Source organism: Cupressus sempervirens, chromosome 9 (assembly GCF_028749045.1).
Source record: "Cupressus sempervirens isolate cs-2001-9-10 chromosome 9, ASM2874904v1, whole genome shotgun sequence".
Taxonomy (NCBI): Eukaryota; Viridiplantae; Streptophyta; class Pinopsida; order Cupressales; family Cupressaceae; genus Cupressus; species Cupressus sempervirens.
The window spans coordinates 437,041,515-437,061,820 of NC_143126.1; the positions used below are offsets into that span (position 1 = coordinate 437,041,515).

Consider the following 20,306-nt stretch of genomic DNA (forward strand, 5'->3'; position numbering starts at 1 on the left):
CCTAAAGTTTGACCACTTTATCCTAAGTTTTATTTAATAAGAAAAATATACTCTATTTTAATTAATTAAAATCCCCTTTATCCTATGTGCACATTAAAAGGTATTTACTAATTTAAAATAAAAAGAAAAAAACAAATTTTCTACAACTTGAATGTTCACTTTCCAAGGTGAGTGGAATCTTGACTTTTTAAAAAGGATTTCATCTTTTTATCTCCACCACTCATTACTTTTCCTCTTCATAGCATCCACTCCTCTGCCTCTTAAGAGATGTATGGACATGGATCAACTAAAGAATAAATCTCCACCCTTGATTTTTACCTCTTAATCTTGACCATCTAGATCTCTTTAAAAGGAGGCTCTCTCCTCACTCTCTAGTCATGTCTTATGTCTTCATGATATTGTTAGGCTTCCATTTTGATTCTATATTTCTTGAGCACTTGAGCACTCACTTGCACTGTTACATACTTTAATTCTAGCTTCGTATTTCCTTTCATTGCAATTGGCTTAGCACATCTAGCTTAATTAGGAAGAGGTAATCTTACATCATGTTATCTTAGTTTACTTTCGTTGTTCTTGCATCTCATAGTAGATTAATATTGCACTTCATTTAGTTTAGCTTTGCATTGCATATTTATTTGGATTCTTGGATACTAGCACTCTTATTGCTTGAACTCTTTGAATCTCTCATTCTATGGTGCACCTTGCAAGGGTCTCCATACTTAAGTTCATTTGAGAGCCGTAATCACATCATTTGGATCCTTGACTCCATGGATAGAGATCCATAAGTTGTCTCTCAAGCTTCCTAATCCATGGGATCCTTTGAGAGTAATTGTTTATAGAAATGTGATCACTTGTTAGCATGCAATACTAAAATGATCTATCTGACTAACTGAACTTTATTTTTGGTAAACTGAAGTTCTCTAAGTATTAAAACTTTTGGTATAGACTTTGATCTCCAGAATGGTCAAAATAAAGAATAATAGTCTTGATAAATGAAAAAAATACCATGCTCAGCTAATCACTCTCACCAACATAGAAAATGTACCTTCATGTAAAGAATTCACCATGTATTCTACAAAGTCATAGTCTATACTAACCTTCATGTAAATAGTTCACCAGTATGCTACAAAGTCATAGTCTATAGTATTAAAGATCAAAAACTCGATTTGATGAATTTGGCCTATTTTGAAAAATTGGGTCCCTAGGGCACAAATGAAGAGATTTTTTTGAATTTCTTACATTTTTGGAAAGCTCTTTAGTTTTTAGCAGGGGTCTCTTCTTTTCATTTCTATTTTTGGGTTCGAAATCATAGCAAAAAAAAGGTCTAATCATGTTGACTAGGTTATTCGTAACTAGTGATGATTGTGTGATTTTTTGATGTCCGTTAATAATTGCCCAATGATGAAAATAAATTCTTTTACATTCTCTAATTAATGATGAACACAAAATCCTATGTTACAATTTCTCTTTTGCAAGTACACCATTGCATTTCATGTAGCTTGCATTATTAGACTTCATGTTAGTTTGCATTTTTAGGTTGCATTATGAGTTTGAGAGGGTTCTCCTTTCATCTTTATTTGTAAGGTTATAGTCACACTTCTATGAATCATTACATGTAAGAAAACTCAAGAATCAGCCCTCACAAATCGATCCATAGCTCTCTACTCATAGAGTGCAAGGGTTTGCAATGGAGGCCCTCAGTTTGACCTATTTTTGTGCCCATGCAAGTACACCATGAGATGAGAGATTCAAAGAGGAAAAGCAAGAATGCTAGTCTCCATGATCATCAAATATGCATGAAAATAAGATCTAATCTATGAAAGCAAAATCTAATCTATAAATGCAAGATCTAAGCTAAAAGCCCATGATGGGTGCAAGAGAGAAAAAGACAAGAAAATAGAAGTTCTCCACAAAAATTTTTTGTATTCAAACTCCTTCAAAAATCGGTCTTCAAACCTGCAGCATAACGATAGCATAATCATCGGTCTCTAACATGAGGAGAGGGCTCTCCCTTATAAAGGAAATTATGGAGGTGAGAGGCTTCTCACAACCAATATGGGATAATAAAGCTTGATCCATGTGAGACAAAATTCCACCAATTAGAAAAGAGGAGTGGTTGAGGAGAAAGTGGAAAGATAAATCCCACTTAGATCACATTTTTAAGTGTAGAGAAATTAAATAAAAAGAATTTATTTTATTTCCTTTTTTCATCAAAAGAGATATTTAAGTGGGATTTTTATTTAATTAAAAGGGAGCAAGTTCTTTTTAATTAAATAGAAGATATTTAATTAAATTAAAAGAGAGGTTTTTCTCTTAATTAATTAAATGTGGATGAACTGTTTAATTAAAAGAGAGGTTTTCTTTTAATTAAATGGGGATTTTATTTTATTTAATTAAAAGAGAAGATTTTCTTTTAATTAAATAAGACTTGGAATAAAATGATCAATCTTAGAAATGAAATAAATCGAATTTGATCAAGGAAATTGATTTGAATTGATTTAATAAAATATTACAAACCATTGATTCAGAAAATTTGATAAATTGATAAATTTAATAATGGGGGCCCATAGTCTAGGCGACCATTTTTGGGTGCATACATTTGCCCCTCTTTGACTAATGTGTGATCGATTCGGGAACACATGTAGTCAAAGAAAGAAATTGAAGTGTGAGGTCAATTTGGGATCACAAAACAACCCAGATGTGTGGTCGACTCGGGAAGACATCAGGAAAAAGAATAAAAATAAATTTTAACTTGAAAAAGTCGAGGATAAAATTGATAAAACTGAATCAAGGATTGAAATTGATAATTACTGCCCCCTCGTGATCGAAATCGAAATGAGATAGAGGAGAAACAACAAATTGATAAATTTGATCAAATCGAACAAAAGATAAGGTTCTTGATGTAAGATGAAAGATATAAGAATCATAGAACCAAGGTAGATCATCAAGCATGAAATATTATGCCCCAAAGGTGATTTAGAAGAAAAGAAGTGGGGAAAAAGAATATGGAAGATAGAAGTTTGAAAGATATGGAAAGAAATAAAAATAAGAAAAGAAAATGCTCCAAAAATCAATCAATTGTTTAAGATAGAAATTTCGATTGAGATCACGAAAGAAAATAAGGAAATGAAGATCAAAATGTGACCACAATTGATTAAATGTCCACAATAAAGATGAAAGGAGAACCCTCTCAAACTCATAATGCAGCCTAAAAATGCAAACTAACATGAAGTCTAATAATGCAAGCTACATGAAATGCAATGGTGTACTTGCAAAAGAGCAATTGTAACATAGGATTTTGTGTTCATCATTCATTAGAGAATGTAAAAGAACTTATTTTCATCATTGGGCAATTATTAACGGACATCGAAAAATCACACAACCATCACTAGTTACAAATGTAACTATGAAGATATGAATGCGATTTATATTGGATTGAAATGTGGAAAGATTCTAACATAAGCATCAAAGACATAAAGGTCAAGATGACTTCGATGTTAGCTTACCCAATTTAATATAGAAAAACTATGCTCGCATCAAGGCATAGATGCCAAGATGACTATAAGAATGGTTGTGCAAAAATAATCAAGGATGATGTCTCAAATCTCCTAAGTGTTTCAAGGGGACAACAAAAGACACTCTAGAGTTCAAGACCACACCCACAAGCAAAAATAAATAAAAATAAAAACATGTCTCATGCCCCAAGTCTTCTAGCGATGCATCCCGGAGAGACTTATCAGACAAGGACACTCAACAAAAATCAATAACAGTCAGCACACAAAGAAAAGATCATGACATAAGTCAAGCATTAAGTGTTGCGTTTAAAAATTTAAGTGTGTTAACTGATACTGAGTTCTGAGGAAGAGGATCAAATGCTTGTAGGAAGGTAAGATCACATGATGATACTGGGTAAGACCAAACCAATAAGTGTTGAAAAACACTCGACGTCAATGGGTGTTGAAAAACACCATTTGCGAGGTGTCCTAAAGACTCACACATCTAAGAAACCAAAGCTAACATAGTTATGCCCCCTAGACAAAGACCAATTCCAAAGCAAGGTAACAAGGACAAGGCAAGGTGGAGAAAGGCTAAGTGTCGAGGACATGTGCTAAGAAACAGGGGTGCAAAGGCCTCAAGTAGCGCCTGTTTCCAAGTTTTCACCACTTGGATTTTTTATTTTTGTTTTTTTTTTTGTTTTTTTTGCTACCAAGGCACCTGTTTCCAGGTTTTCACCAAGGCACTTTTTCTATTTTTTTTTGAATTTTTGAATTTTTTTAAATTTTTTTTTGTATTTTTGGAATATATAATTTTTTTGAAGATACATCAAAGTGCCTTTTGCTAAGTTGTCACTAAGATGATCATTTTTTCAGGACATTTTTCAATTTTTAGAATTTTTACAATATATCATTTTTTTGGATTTTTTAAATATATCAATTTTTTTGAATTTTTTTCAGGATCAATAAATATGTACAAAGATACCCCTAGACAGAATGGGCATTAAACTCTTACGCAAGATCACATCGTGTAGTCCCAATGTCTAACAAGGTGGAGGACATGATGAAGCAATAAGCTAATGGATATTATGGATAAGCAAGGAGTGTATGAAGCAAGTGAAAGTGATCTTCAAAGGTTGACTCCTCAAGAGTACCCAAGCTAGGGAAAATTTGTCATGTAAAGAACATTTGAACAAGAAATGAAAGGCCAGTATAGGATAATTCAAGAAAGCATAATGTAAAAGTGGGAAAGATGCAATCCAAAGAAGTATACATGTCAAGAGACTTTATAGCATCATATTTTACTCTATTTTATTAGATCAAGACCAAAGGGGTAAATGGGAAAAGGGTAGCAAAAGACTAGAATGAATGGAGGAAAATAGATATGAAGGCTAAACATGAAAGGAATGAAAACAAGATCATCATAAGATATCTCACAAGATAGCCAAATGTTTGTCTATAGGTCAACATTGTCAAGATCAAAGAGAGAAGACGAAATGAATGAAAGATGTAGAAGAACTACGCATGATGCCTATTTGTTAGGTTTTCATCATGGTACTTATCCAAGGCACCACAAGGGAGTGGTTTTCACCATAGGATGAATTTATTTCTCTTTACTTTTGCTACCAAGGTGCCTGATTACCAGGTTTTCACCAAGGCACATTTTCAAATTTTTCATTTTTTTTCTTTCTTTCTTTTTTTCAATCTTTTTCAATTTTTTTTGGAAGAAGTCAAGCTTTTGAGATAATGCTCTTTGAATGTTTAAACCATGATATACAAAGGAATTCAAATGATATTCTCAAAGATGCTAATAGGGAAAGGAAGATGGGAGACAAAAATGGAGGATATGGCTTTATGTGAAGTGAGTGAGATTGAAAAATGGAAATGAAGGCAAGATCAACATCAACACACACCTTGAAGGGTGGCGAAAGGATGGAGAAAATGTGAATGAAAGAATACGTGAAGGAATATGGTGAGTGGATAGAAAAGGTTACAGTTTAGGCACATGGAATGGAAGAATGCTTTTGGAAGAAGATGAAGCGGAATTCTTTGGAAGCTTGAATGTCAAATTTAATTGTTGTTCAACATTAGACTCTCTCAAGAGAGATTTTGGAATCCATATAGCCTTAGGCTTCTTTTCATTTCTTTTTGATGATTTAGAGATAATATCTTCAATGATGGATTTTGGAACCCATACTTGTCTTGTAATTTTTTTCTTAGATATCTCTTTTGACTTAATGCCCCCATGTCGATTAGAAGAGACATGGTGGTCTTCTTTTTTATATGGATTCTTGAATTGCTTCTTTTTCTTGTATTGAACATTCAAGTTACTTCCAAAAGACTTGGGACGTGTGGAAGAAGAAGGATGATATGACTAGTTTAGGTGAGTGGGTGGATGAAAAGGATTTAAGGATATGCATCTATGTTGATCTTGAGGAAAGATAGGAGAGGGAGGGATGTAAGGACCCAAGATGGATGAAGAACTAGGAGAATTGGGAGGAGAAAGTGAAGGGACATAAGGACCCAAGATGGAAGGAAGATATGAAGCATTTAGTATTGGTGGGGGAGGTCCAAGGATGGATGTGGAAGATGCAAAAGGGTAATCAATAAGTTCGTCAATATCTATATGACAGTCAAGGACATCAACATCTTTAGAGTGAGCATTAGGATTTTCAATAATATCATGAACATCTTGAATAGGAGCAACTTCTTTAATAGGAGTACTTGAAACTTGAGAAGACTTAGGAAGAGTAGAAAGTGGAAGGGAACATGGAGTGGTAGAACAAGAAGATGGAATACTTTGATCTTGACAAGGATCTTTGGATAGCATAAGCATAGAATTGTTCTCTTGATTTTCAATAGGCTCAACATTGGAAGTGGCAACATCATTTTTAATAACCTTAATGGAAGTATCATCTTTGGAAGGAGTAAGTGTACTAAGGTCATTTTTATTGTCAATAAGCTTAGTGCTGCAAGCAGTATCTTGATCTTGCTTAGGAGAAGACTTAAGACATGGTGGACTGAATGAGAAAGGGCGTAAGGGATCAAAAGAACCATGAAACGTATCAAAGACATTGTGAAAATAATTGGATGACAAGGAGGGTTCTTGATCTTGATCTTTCTTTATATTTTTTTCTTTATCATTTTTAGAGTCCTCTTGACATGAAACCACTCCTAAGGAGAAGGAAGCATGTTGGAATTGTATGGAAGACTTTGGAATAGATGATGAAGGACTAGCTGAAGTAGGCATTATAGCACATGAAGGCTTAGGATCTTTAGATTTAGCATTATCAAAAGTATTTGCAGCCAGGTGAAGGTTAGCTTGAGTTTCTTTAAGAGGTAGCCCTTGAGGATAACTATAGGGAACTGCATGAAAAGCATTAGGATCTTTGTTGGATGAAGGATTGGTAAGAGATTTGAAAGACTCTGAATCTTTAAGAGATTTATGGATAGTGGAGGAAGTAGAAGATGGAAGGGGAGCATTAGAAGACAAAGGTTCAACATTAAGATGATCTTGCTCAAGAGTGTAATCTTTATTTTCAGCATGAGGGTTCTTAGAAGAGAAACTCTTATCCCATTGATGTTGTATTTCAGCACAAAAAAATGCTTTCTCTTCGTCAAAATATGCAGATTTATCATTTAGGTATTGTTCACAAAATTTATCAATGTTGTTTTCAAGATTTGATTCATGTGAATTACCATCAATATCTTTTCGTGACTCATCCCCTTTAAGCACAAGCATAGGACTAGGAGGACTTTTAGGAACTGTTGGAATGTAATAATCATCACCATCATAATCATTGTCACTAGAAGAATTATAGATAGGCATATCACAAGACTTTTCATGTTGTTCATTATCATATGTCTTAATAAGAGGAATAAGACTCTTGGTAGAAGTAGAAGAAGAATGATATCATGAAAAAGAGGTAGGTGAAGACCTAGATGGATGATATCTAGAAGAGTCATGGTAAGATTTAGAATATGAAGAATGTGAATGATATTTAGAAGAATTATTGTAAGACTTAGAAGATGAAGAATATGAAGGATATTTAGAAGAATTGTGATAAGACTTGGAAGATAAGGAATTTGAACGATATTTAGAAGAATCATGATAAGACTTGGAGGATGAAGAATCTGTATGATATTTAGAAGAATCATGATAAGACTTGGAAGATGGGAAATATTTGAAAGAAGGATATTGTGATTTGATCTTGCACATGATCCTAGCAAAGGTGTTTGATTTATCCATTTTTTTAATCATTTTTGTTGCAACGTTAGCATCTATGCATCTATTGGAGTGACAACACTTTTCAAATTCAAGACGGAGGTGGATTTCATCTGAGCTCAAATGAGGATCCCTAAAAAGATATCCAAGATCCATGGTTCTAGAAGAAGAAGAATCAAGTATGGAAGAAGAGAAAGAATGAATAGAATAAGGTAGACTATATGATAATAGGAGGAAAAGAATCAAGAAGACATGAAGAAGAGGAAGAGTGGAAATGACAGATTAGAAAGACATGGAAGATAAAGAAGAAAGAAGACCAAGAGTCATTTTGGAAAATTTGATACCATTTGAGATCATTTGAATGTTGAGCAACATGTAATAGCACTTGTAATCAACATGAAAGAAAATGCACTAGTTGATAGGATAACCCTAAGAAACGTTGGTACCAAACTAGGATAGTAAAAGCTCTCACTTGTCCAAAAGAGATGTGATAAGATATAATTTTGCAATAGGTGTAAACCAACACTGCCACAGAGGTGCCCACAACTTTGGGTGAATACCCTAGCACATATGGACCAGGAGGATGATTTACCCAAATTATAAATAATTAAAATTGAACTTTGATGAAAGTGAATGGACAAGAGATTACTAAGACTCTCCAAGTGTAATATCAAAGGATCCAAGTGTATATCTTTCTCAATAAGGACGGTTTCTAACTTACCAACTCCAAACAAGGTCTCTTATGAAATCAATGATTACTAATTCAAGAGGTCAAAGCACAATAACCCATGGTGCAAAAAGGCTTTTAACAATGAGAAAAGTAGCCTAATCCAAATAGGACCAACCTAGGGAGACTAGAAATAATGGGATAACAAAGTTATTCGATCGTAAAGTCTCAAGTCAAGAACTCAAATTTTGTTCATTTTAAATATCCAACTAGATGTATCAATAGATTCTTTATCATAAACCAAGCACGCAAGATAGAAAACAAGGATTTCAAGCAAATAGTCTTCAAACAATGAACAAGGGGCAAAGCAACCTTGCGCATGAGCAATCAAGTGACTTAGTTTATGCTAATCCCTAGGAGAGCTAATTGTGTATGTTCTCAAAGAGTTTCACAATCATTGCATACACCCCTAGAAAATAAAAGTTGGCCTCTCTAAGGTTTTTAGTAATGGTTTGACTCTGCAACTTTTATGATTCACAGGGGTGACCTCCAATCCCGGCGCACCGAGGTTTTGACACAGTCTGAGAACTTAATCTTCAAGAGCTGTTAGGGAGATCTGACAACCCACAATGAACCATACCTCATGGAGATTTCTTCCACGAGGACATTTATATAGCGATTGTTGCGACCACGGCAAAAGTGGCTATTACCACTTGAGGTTCCATTCGCAGTTTGCCCTGTATAGGGATTGTCTGCTATGGTTAACCCTCTCTAAAGGTGACCGACTCACAATAGTGGACCACAAGGGGACTTAGCTTTTAGATCCAAGGTTTTGACACCTTTTCACTTTTAGCCCAATCAAAGCAAGCAGATTAATCTGACACGCTAACTAAGATTATCTCAAGATCTATGATATCAACCCCTAGTGATCTATCAACCTCTCCAGAGAAAGGATGCCTCAATCACCAAGTTGAAGATCCATCTATCTAAGAGATTCTCAAAGTATCCTCCCCACCTACAAGGAATTCGTCTTTGAGAGGAGTTTCACTAGGAACTCACTCCCTCAAGATCCACGAATAGTATTCATGGGGCCTAATTACTATGTGTGTACAGATGTTAATTCTCCAAAAGCAAATCTATCCAAGAATAATCAAAAAGCACAAGGTGGTACACTTAACGCTTTAACTAATGCAAGGTGAGTCCAAAGATGTGGAACACTTAACCCCTCACACAAGCCAAAATGAGTCCACAACTCAAAGATTAGTGAGTTCTAGAAAGCACAAGAGGGTTGCCAAGTGGAGCACTTAACGCTTCTATCCTGTAGACCCCTCCCCTTTAATGTGGCGCTGATCTTGCAACCACGGGGTGGAATGAGGGGCCGACGGATTCAACGAGTCCAATAACCCAATATAGCTATCTAAATCTATCACTAATAATCAAGCTTGCTAAATAAAAATCAATGGAGATTACAACCTAGTATCAATTATGCATGTGTTTAAAAAATAAAAGCATAAGCAAAACACACAAGCTAGACACATGAGAGGTTCATTTTAAGGTTCCAAATCAAAGTGTTATCAGCCAAAGAAGAATACCTGAAGTCCTCGCAACGCGCTTAGTAGATCTTACCTATTTTTAACAACTTTAGCAAGTTTTTTCAATGAAATCACAACTTGCTGCTATGTTGTTCCAAAAAATTTAGAAAACACAGAAAAACCCAAAACAGTGAGCAGTTAGCAGAAAAAACCAGAAAAACACAAAAATCCCTGCAAAAAAAAATACGAATAACCTAGTCAACATGATTAGACCTTTTTTTTGCTATGATTTCGAACCCAAAAATAGAAATGAAAATAAGAGACCCCTACTAAAAACTAAAGAGCTTTCCAAAAATGTAAGAAATTCAAAAAAATCTCTTCATTTGTGCCCTAGGGACCCAATTTTTCAAAATAGGCCAGATTCATCAAATCGAGTTTTTGATCCTTAATACAGCCTCAAAATTCAAAACACAAAGAAAGAAACCCCCCTTATAATTCAAAAAGCTTTCTGAAAATGTAAATTTTTTTTCAAAAAATACGCTGATTTGCAATCAAAAATGGCTTTTTATGAAAAATAAAGAGAATTTCATAACTCACGCAAGTCATGTCAAAATTCTCTAAAAATCGAATTGGGACATGTTGGGCACATACCCAACCCACAAAAAAAATTTCAAAATCAAACTCTAAGTGGTTTAAAAGATATGATTGAATCTTTAAACCAACTAGATTTTTTGTCTGCAAACCAATCTATATATGGGTTGGCCTTAAAACCAAAAGTGAAAAATTTACAAAAGCACTTGATTAGATCCAATATGTTGCTGTAAAAAATCAGAGATGAAAAATAAAAGCAAATGGAGCTAGAAACTTGATTCAAGCCCCACGGTGGGCGCCAAAAATGTGTGCTAAAATGTTGTCACAATTCTATGAATCATTACATGTAAGAAAACTCAAGAATCAGCCCTCACAAATCAATCCATAGCTCTCTACTCATAGAGTTCAAGGGTTTGCAATGGAGGCCCTCAGTTTGACCTATTTTTGTGCCCATGCAAGTACACCATGAGATGAGAGATTCAAAGAGGAAAAGCAAGAATGCTAGTCTCCATGATCATTAAATATGCATAAAAATAAGATCTCATCTATGAAAGCAAAATCTAATCTATAAATGCAAGATCTAAGCTAAAAGCCCATGATGGGTGCAAGAGAGAAAAAGACAAGAAAATAGAAGTTCTCCACAAAAAGCTTTTGTATTCAAACTCCTTCAAAAATCGGTCTTCAAACCTGCAGCATAACGATAGCATAATCATCGGTCCCTAACATGAGGAGAGGGCTCTCCCTTATAAAGGAAATTATGGAGGTGAGAGGCTTCTCACAACCACTATGAGATAATAGAGCTTGATCCATGTGAGACAAAATTCCACCAATGAGAAAAGAGGAGTGGTTGAGAAGAAAGTGGTGATCCATGTGAAACAAGATTCCACCAATTAGAAAAGAGGAGTGGTTGAGGAGAAAGTGGAAAGATAAATCCCACTTAGATCACATTTTTAAGTGTAGAGAAAATAAAAAGAATTTATTTTATTTCCTTTTTTCATCAAAAGAGATATTTAAGTGGGATTTTTATTTAATTAAAAGGGAGCAAGTTCTTTTTAATTAAATAGAAGATATTTAATTAAATTAAAAGAGAGGTTTTCTCTTAATTAATTAAATGTGAATGAATTGTTTAATTAAAAGAGAGGTTTTCTTTTAATTAAATGGGGATTTTATTTTATTTAATTAAAAGAGAAGATTTTCTTTTAATTAAATAAGACTTGGAATAAAATGATCAATCTTAGAAATGAAATAAATCGAATTTGATCAAGGAAATTGATTTGAATTGATTTAATAAAATATTACAAACCATTGATTCAGAAAATTTGATAAATTGATAAATTGAATAATGGGGGCCCATAGTCTAGGTGACCATTTTTGGGTGCATACAATACTAACCTCCAAGTTCTAGATTTCCATTGTCATACAAATTATATCAATAAAAACCTTATCCTTCATACCAAGTTTTAAAACCTTACAAAACCCTTAAACTATGTACATAAAACGATGTTGGAAATCTTCAAGGCGAAAAGGCTCCTCTAGATTTTTAGGAATTGGGATAGTCTTTCTATCAGGGCCCTTAGGCATGAACCTAAGCACCATTTTTTTTTCTAAAGAACCACATGTGGTCTTCATAATTTGTATTTTCTTTGTTAAATTCAGTTTTATTACAATTAGCACAAGTGATCCCAAAAACCTCAACTAAGCTCCTTTTATTATCTATTGTCACTAGGGCTCTATGGTCTTCCCTTTTAGTAATATTGGTTGACAGGCAATATATAGGGTTTAATTCCATAAGAAAAACTATATCAATAAAGACATATAACACTATTAACTTGGCCAAATTCAAATCCTAAAGATTTCACATTTGAAAACCCTTAATTATATTATTTAAAAAAGTAATAAAACAAAGTCCATCTTGACGCATCAATGATTGGATTGGTACACCTAAAATAATCATCCCTTCTTTCATTTTCATTTATGGATAGAACATTGGTACTCCTAGGTAACAAGTAAACAAAATCTTGTCAATAATCCCTAGTTTGCCCCCCCTTTTTGCCTATCACAACCCAAAAGTAGATGTAGATACATTCTCTTGACTCATTTCTCCAAAATTTAATTCAATAATTAATAGAACCAAAAAAAACCTCACCATAAAAATTTCTCAAGAACAAAGAGAAAAATAACTATAAGTTCATGAAAATTACCCTCAATAGAATTAGACACTCTATAATTCTATTCTTGTACCTTGATCTCTTGACAAAAAACCTTCAACTACAATTTTGTGAAATGAATAACACAATATCAATTTTTTATTTCAAGATCAAAATTAACTCGAATGTCATTTACAAATGATTATCACAGGTTCAATTATCAAATCAACTAACCATGTTATAATCCTTTAAATCTTTGAATCTCATATGGCAATCTCTATCTTGGTTGATGAGCATGGAAAGTCACACAACTTCAACTAATACACATCAATAAAACACTATTACATCAACTCCATACGGTTATTATCTACTGGTTGTAACCCATATAAATTTGCTTGCAACAATAAGATTTCCTACAAGAATTTCCTAGACGCGTGTCAAATCCTCACAAAACTACAAGCTAATTGAGAAACCCACATAAAGAGTCATGGGTTTGCAACATACTCAACCTTTGTTATCAATTCATTTTATTGCAAGCTTACAACTATTTTCTTTAACTATGATTTATGCATGTGAGGACACGATGATGGAGATCTTCAAAAGGTGCTAGTACTTTTTCAATCACAACATGAAACCATAACGCTTTGTTAACCCTGTAGTGATGTCATTAGAGTGCCTTGTGTAACATCTTCAAGTGTATTCCCCAATCATTAGAGTGTGGTGTGTAACATCCTCACTTCTTCATGGGCCAAGACTAGATCTCGCATAATAAATTATGAGGTCATAAAAAAGGACCATTGTAGCATCTTATTCTTCCCTGCAAGCTTGCAACCTTTAAACATTTCTCTCAAAAACCTTCATGAGGATGTGATAAACCTTTACAAACATCATAAACATCCACTCATGGGGTCATAAGTCCAACTAATGTTCTTAAAAAAATTTACAAGGATGTGAGAAATAACTTTCTTGCCTCAAATTATTGACATGTGGCTCATCGTCGCTACCCCACGGGAAAAAGGTATTAGATGTTTGATTATGCCATGAGGATAGAACAACACTTTTATCATTGTTATGTAGCCTCACAACCACTATTTTTCATATGTACTAACCATCGCAAGAACATGACACATGAACCTCACAGCATCCATCCATCTAAGCACAAAGTCACAACATATTTTGCTAAAAGAAATTAACCTCTACAAGGGTTGTCTTAACACTTCAATCATAACTTAAAACACATGCAAAAAAAGGGCTAAGTTACCATGGATAAGGAAAATAATGAAGTGTTAGGCTAGGACATTAGAGATTTATAGGGAATAATGACTAGAATATTTTGACATTAAATCAAAACAATATCCTTACTAGAAACACTGTAGAAAAATCTAATATGAGGGGCCCATAAATAGGCACTTTAACATAGTTCCTACTATGTGCTTACTCATTCAACATGCATCTATTTGGGCTCTAATGTAGGTTCCAATTTTGGCGCACATGCAGACATAGCATAATGCCTAATTTTACATTGGACTCCTTTACTAGGCACAAGTTACATGATAAATTTAGCACCAACCCAATAAATAGTACCTATGCTTTGAAAAAATTAGGGAAGAAACACATTAAAATAGTGTGTGAAAGCAGAAAACAAAAGGAGCTAAAAAGGGAGATAACCACATGGGTTTATTATAGTGAAAGAAGAGAAAATGGTGCAAAATCCAGTAGAGGAGAGGACTAGATAATAGTTGATGATTGGCCTAAAATAGAGATAGATGAGGGGTTAGTAGGTGCATATCATAGTGAATGTGTGCTATAATGCCCCTAGAGCGTCAAGAAGACAATAAGGATTAGTATAGAAAGGGAAAAGTGGGGTGTTGTAATGAGGTGAATTATTAAGTGTCCTACTCTTATGTTGCCTAATTTTGAATATTCTAGGGCTAAGTTATAGATATGTTTATACTATTTGAACTTAATTTTAGTAGTATGAGAGTAGGTAAATTGTTGAAAGTGGCATAGTACATATCCAATAGGTAATGACTTTCTAGTAATATACCATTTTGTTCATAAGGGTGTATGTTAGATATAATAAAAAAACCCATGAATAGTGTAAATTTTTTTGGTATTTGGGATGACAATATGTAATGTTTGTGAAAACAAAAATGTACATTTGTATTTTAATATAAAGGATACAACATTGTTAGGATATGTTTAATCAATTAAAAAAGGTGGTATGTGTTTATACTCAAGTTTAACATGATTAAAAATTATTGTACACATCTTGCTTTGTAAAACCTATACAACATACATATAGTTTGTTTTACATGCAAACATCACAATTGTTTCAATGATGTTTAACTAATAAATTTATTACAAAGTTTAGTGGGTGCAATGCGTGTCTTGTTTCTTATGATTTTATTGAATTTTTGGCTTGAGATATTTTTCATGGTTGTTTGTGTAAATGCCTATTTTTTTACAATCTGAGCATTACTATGTAAAATTTCTGTGTAAAATTTATGGTTTATTCCATGGAAAAGAATGAGAGGATGTTGTCAACGAGGAAGAGGAAAAAAAATTAAAAAATAAATGTATATTCAAGGAGAACTAAGAAACTTGGAACTTTGTGTTTTTTTTAACTAAACCAAGAGTTGGCCTTTGACCAACTATTTATTTATTTATTTTGTAAACCATCTTGTACATAGTATGATTATTATGGGAAACCATGCAATTTTATCCTCAAACATATTTTATATGGTCAAGATATATTATATCTTTCATGAATATAGTTCAATTTATTTTGTTTTGGCGGAAAAAATGTGTATTTCATCTTGAATGAAGTAGGTAGGATCTATTTCCTATATCTTGTATTAATTGTGATATTATTTATTTTTCTTGGTTTGTAAGTGGAGTTATAAAGCATAGCGGTTAAGGTTAATACGACTAAGATAGTTTACTCATGTCATAGCAAACCCTTGATGAGTATTCCTTGTAAAGTAGCTTATAAATTTTTGTTTCTTTTCATCTACATGTTCTATTATAGATATAAATGGATGGATACTAATTCTTTCTTGTAAGATGGAAAGCTTTTGGTGTTCCTAAGTAGAGGTTCACTATATCACTTATGTTTGTAGTTAAAAACGTGAGGATTGAGCTAAGAAAAATGGGACAATGTAGGTAGTTTTTTTTTACTTTGTGAGTTTTGGATAACTAATATTAAGAATTGAAGAGAAAAAATTCATGATTTAGACAATCATATTCATATAATATAATGCTCTTAATGTCTTTAATTATAATGAATACACTATTTTTTTATAAGTAGAAGATATATATTGATCTTAATTTTAAAATTATTTATTATATACTAACATTTAACATTGTTTCAAGCATTAATTTAAGAAGACATGACAAATAGAATTTATGGATCATCCATATATTCTCTTTAAATGTTGACTAAGGAATAGTTAATAATTTAAGTTGTAGATTTTTATTTGTATCCTAGTAAAATGTACAAAACTCATATTATTTTTTTGAAAAATATGTGACATTGTATCATTCAATTCAAAACCTTTATTAACATAATATAGAGATACATAGTATGATACATTGCTCCCAAACACCATTTTAAGTTTGTTTTAGGTACATCATTTGCCAGGGACAAAATTGGTAGCATAGGCCCAAGCATTATTGGTAGAAGGATCTGCTAAATGATCATACAAGTTCTCAATTGGCCCCTTTCCTGTCACAATAGCTTGCACGAAAAACCCAAACATAGAGAACATGGCTAATCTCCCATTCTTAATCTCTTTTACCTTAAGCTCAGCAAAGGCCTCAGGATCATCTGCCAAACCCAATGGATCAAATGCCCCACCAGGGTAAAGAGGATCCAACCCCTCACCAAGTGGTCCACCACCGACTCTATACCCCTCAATCAAACCCATCAACACTACCTGCATAAATTTAAATGGTATGAATTATTAATGAAATATTAGATAATAGAGCAATATATTATATATTTATAAAAAAAATCTAAGCATATTTTATTTGATGAGTTTGGCGTGTGTGTCCATATATATAAGAAAAATTGTTGAACAATAAACCTATTTTGTAATTTCTAAGAAATTGTAAACAAATAAGAAATAAAATCCTTGAAATTTAGCTTACCTGGCATGCCCATATAGCTAATATGCTTTGTGCGTGTATGAGATTGGGGTTGCCCAAATAGTCAAGGCCACCTTCACTAAATATTTGGGATCCTGCTTTGAACCACACAGCTTCACCAAATTTGATTCCATTTTTAGATAAAATTTCTGGGAATACACAACCCAAAGCACCTAGCATAGCCCAACGACAGTGGATGACTTCTAGCTCTCTATTTTTGGCAAATGTTTCAGGGTCTGCAGATAGCCCCGCAGTATCCCAACCATAGTCACCAGGGAACTCTCCAGTTAGATATGAGGGTGTTTGTTCTGAGAAGGGACCCAAGTACTTGGGGCGATCCGGTCCATACCTATCACATCAGTGTTAACTTAGTAAAATGATATAAAGCTTCCATTTAGTTTGAAATAGCATACAAATGCACATAGACATAGATATATATGTTGTATATGTGTGCGCGCACAAAATAAGACCTTTCATAGACATATATGTTGTATATGTGTACGCGCACAAAATAAGACCTTTCATCTTAAAAAATTGAAGCAGTAGTAGTTTCATCTTAAAAAATAGTCCACAATGTATGGTCCTAAATTAAAAAATTGCAAACATAATTAAATTTAAAAATATGAAATAATATTGATATAGATAGTAGAGATCTGTTAAATACACTGAGACCAAGGGCAAAAGAAAACCTTTACATATCTATGATATCACAAGAGAACTTTCTTAAGATCTAATGATCTAAACCAGGCTTAGAGCTTGAAAACCAAAAATCTAAATTGGAAAGTAGCGTACAGTGGGATATGCACAATTAAAGCAAGGAAAATGCTTGCTCAAACTCCAGAAAATCTACTTAAAATCAAGATCTGACCCATTAACAGAATCTGATTCGCAGATCTAATAATGAAATGAGATCGCATAAACACATAGAACTTGTTCTCAGTTGAAAACACACAAACCTAGTCTTTAAGAAAAGAAAAGAAATAAGGTCAAAGCTGAAAAACTGAGCTTTAATGGCGGTTGATTAGTACCAGAGACTCTGTGGGGCGCTCTTAACGGTTCTACGCATGTTAATACGAGACTCAAAACTGCCGACTGCGTTGAAGAGTTGTCTGGTGAATTCATTCCTTGGATGGTTCAGGGGCTGCCCTGCGAAGCTCCCTAAGCTTGACATCTGAAAGGCAGCAGCCATTGTTATTAGACTGGTTTTTGTTGTAATGAATTCAGGATGAGAAGTGAGGAGTGTTGTATTGGAGAGGAGGTTTTGTATTGAGAGTGGCGGGGTTGCTTGATAGCTTATCCATGAGGGAAGCTTTCTATTGGGTGCCTAGATATGTGGTTAGGTTTGGTAGATTTCCATGGCATGGGAACCACAAAGCTTTAAGGTGTGTGCCTCCACATGGTCCCCATGCGATTACATGGCGGTTGCTCCAGGCTTCCCATTATTCTACACATTTAATGAAGACTTAAATTTGAACATTATTATGTGGAGGTGGATACATGTCAAGGCAATACAAGGCAATGATTTGGAGCTAATAGCTTCATTAGTGTGTAACAAAGGGAGGAAGGTTTTGGTTATTTGGTGTAGTAGTAGTGAATTTGTGTTTTTATAGAGGTGTAGTAGTGAATTTGTGTTTTTATAGAGGTGTCATTAAGTTCAAATGATGTAACGAGTAAGGTAATGTATGTATGTTTCATTCCTAGTACAATTAAGGGCAATAAGTTTAAATGATATAACGGGTAAGGTAATGTATGTATGTTTCATTCCTAGCACAATTAAGGGCAATAAGTTCAAATGATATAACAAGAAAGGTAATGCGTGTATGTTTCATTCCTAGTACAATTAAGGGCATCCACAGCAAGTATGAGGTAGTCTTGTATTATTATTATTGTAATCATGCGTGAACCCAAAAATATATAGTTGATATTGTGGACTATAAAAACTCATTACCTTTTTTTTTTATATTCATACATTAGCAAAATTTGATACGTCCATGGGAAGTTCCATAGATCAATATTTTTTGGATAATGTTATCTTCTTTGTTTATAAGCTTTAGGAGATAACAAGAGTCGTTTGATGGGATTTGTGGGAATCAACCACTGTGTAACACCTCTCATTAATCATCTAGAAGTTCCTCATGCAAGCAAGAGACTAGTGAAGCTTTGAAGAGTGAGTCACAACCAACCCCCTTAACCATTATCTCTTCCTACACTAGGGGGAGAAGATTGTGAATAAATCTCTCAATTGCTTTGAACAAAGAGACTATACATATGATGGTGCCCAATGAGGAGGAAGACAAATAGGAATTCTAGCAACAACACAAGGGTCATTACACCAAATTATCAAGTAACATCTATGAGGAAGCCACTTTCTTGTCTTGCATTTGGATTTACAGTGAAATATTGGAACAAAACATGGTTTTAACATAAAGTGAAACATACTTATCAATTTTATTTTATTTTGTTAAAAATTAGGAAACAAAATCATATTTCCAAAGCTTGAACAAATCCCCACCCTAAAGCATAGCAAATTTGAGAGAATTTGTGCAAGATACGATCTCACTCCCTTCAAGGAATTATATGTCATGAATGTTTCAATCTAAATGACATTAAAAGGCTATATATTCAAGTTCAAACATGTTAATCTCTAGGGCAATTTTTGAAAAAGCATTTGAGAAATCCTATTGTGCATAAAAGTGATAGTGAGGATTAAAGACCTCTAAATAGAATAACCTAGAATCAATGGGGAGATCTTAAAAAGGAAGACACCAAACACATTGAGCTAGTTTTGGTTTTAGAATTATTAACCAAATCATGTGAAATACATATTGTTGTGAAGGAATAAATGACTACAAATAGCATTATTGATTCACTGTAGGAACCATAGGAATATGACAAGGGGGATAATTATATCTTTGCCTAGGCTTATAATTCTAGAAAGTGGTATCTACACATCACTTTCAATCTTTACAACAAGGTTTACAAGAATTGATGCTAGCTTTGTGAGTCATATGAATCACACTAACACATATAGTCATATCAATACTTCGATGTTGCCTATAAAAAGAGAGCCACGAAAGCTTTGGGAAAAATCCCTATGAGTTTTTCAAAAAAAATTAACTGCTCAAAGCATAAAATTGAGAGAAAACTTTATGCCTTGAGAAATAGGAGGCTACCATAAATTTTATTGATAAATAAAAATGCAATAATAGAAATCAGAGAAATCTTTCATAGTTTCAAAGGTTGTACAAATAACTTTTATCAAAAAACTCTTTCGGATTTGAATAACATCTAGATATAAATTAGAAAGGATGGATATTTGCACCAAGATGGTGAACTTAAAGGGAGTCAAAAGTGTTCACTTTTTTTATCAAATTAGCTAAACCTACACTTGGTGGGGAAACTTAAGACTCGTGCACTCAAAATTTTAAGATGTCAAAAGAATAATAAAATTATAGGTCTATAAATCTAGTTTCTAGTATACTAAAGGTTTTCAAAAATGGA

The 20,306-nt window shown here is 33.5% G+C and overlaps 1 protein-coding gene across 1 annotated transcript; it reads right to left on the reverse strand.

The window, feature by feature from the left end:
* Positions 1-16,191: 16,191 nt before the first annotated feature.
* Positions 16,192-18,039, reverse strand: LOC149539173 (chlorophyll a-b binding protein 5, chloroplastic). Its single transcript, XM_089800498.1, has 3 exons — positions 17,834-18,039; positions 16,809-17,154; positions 16,192-16,594 (listed from the first exon to the last, which is right to left on the reverse strand). Exons 1-3 carry the CDS (start codon positions 17,992-17,994, stop codon positions 16,289-16,291), a joined length of 813 nt encoding a protein of 270 aa, XP_089656624.1. The 5' UTR covers positions 17,995-18,039; the 3' UTR covers positions 16,192-16,288.
* Positions 18,040-20,306: the final 2,267 nt, after the last annotated feature.

What these genes read in the sequence shown, in the direction of transcription:
- LOC149539173 (XM_089800498.1), bottom strand. Translation starts at nt 17,994, where the DNA reads ATGGCTGCTGCCTTTCAGATGTCAAGCTTAGGGAGCTTCGCAGGGCAG. An exon ending in AGCGCCCCACAGAGTCTCTG is followed by an intron (nt 17,155 to 17,833) that starts GTACTAATCAAC and finishes CTGATGTGATAG; the next exon opens with GTATGGACCGGATCGCCCCA. An exon ending in TAGCTATATGGGCATGCCAG is followed by an intron (nt 16,595 to 16,808) that starts GTAAGCTAAATT and finishes AAATTTATGCAG; the next exon opens with GTAGTGTTGATGGGTTTGAT.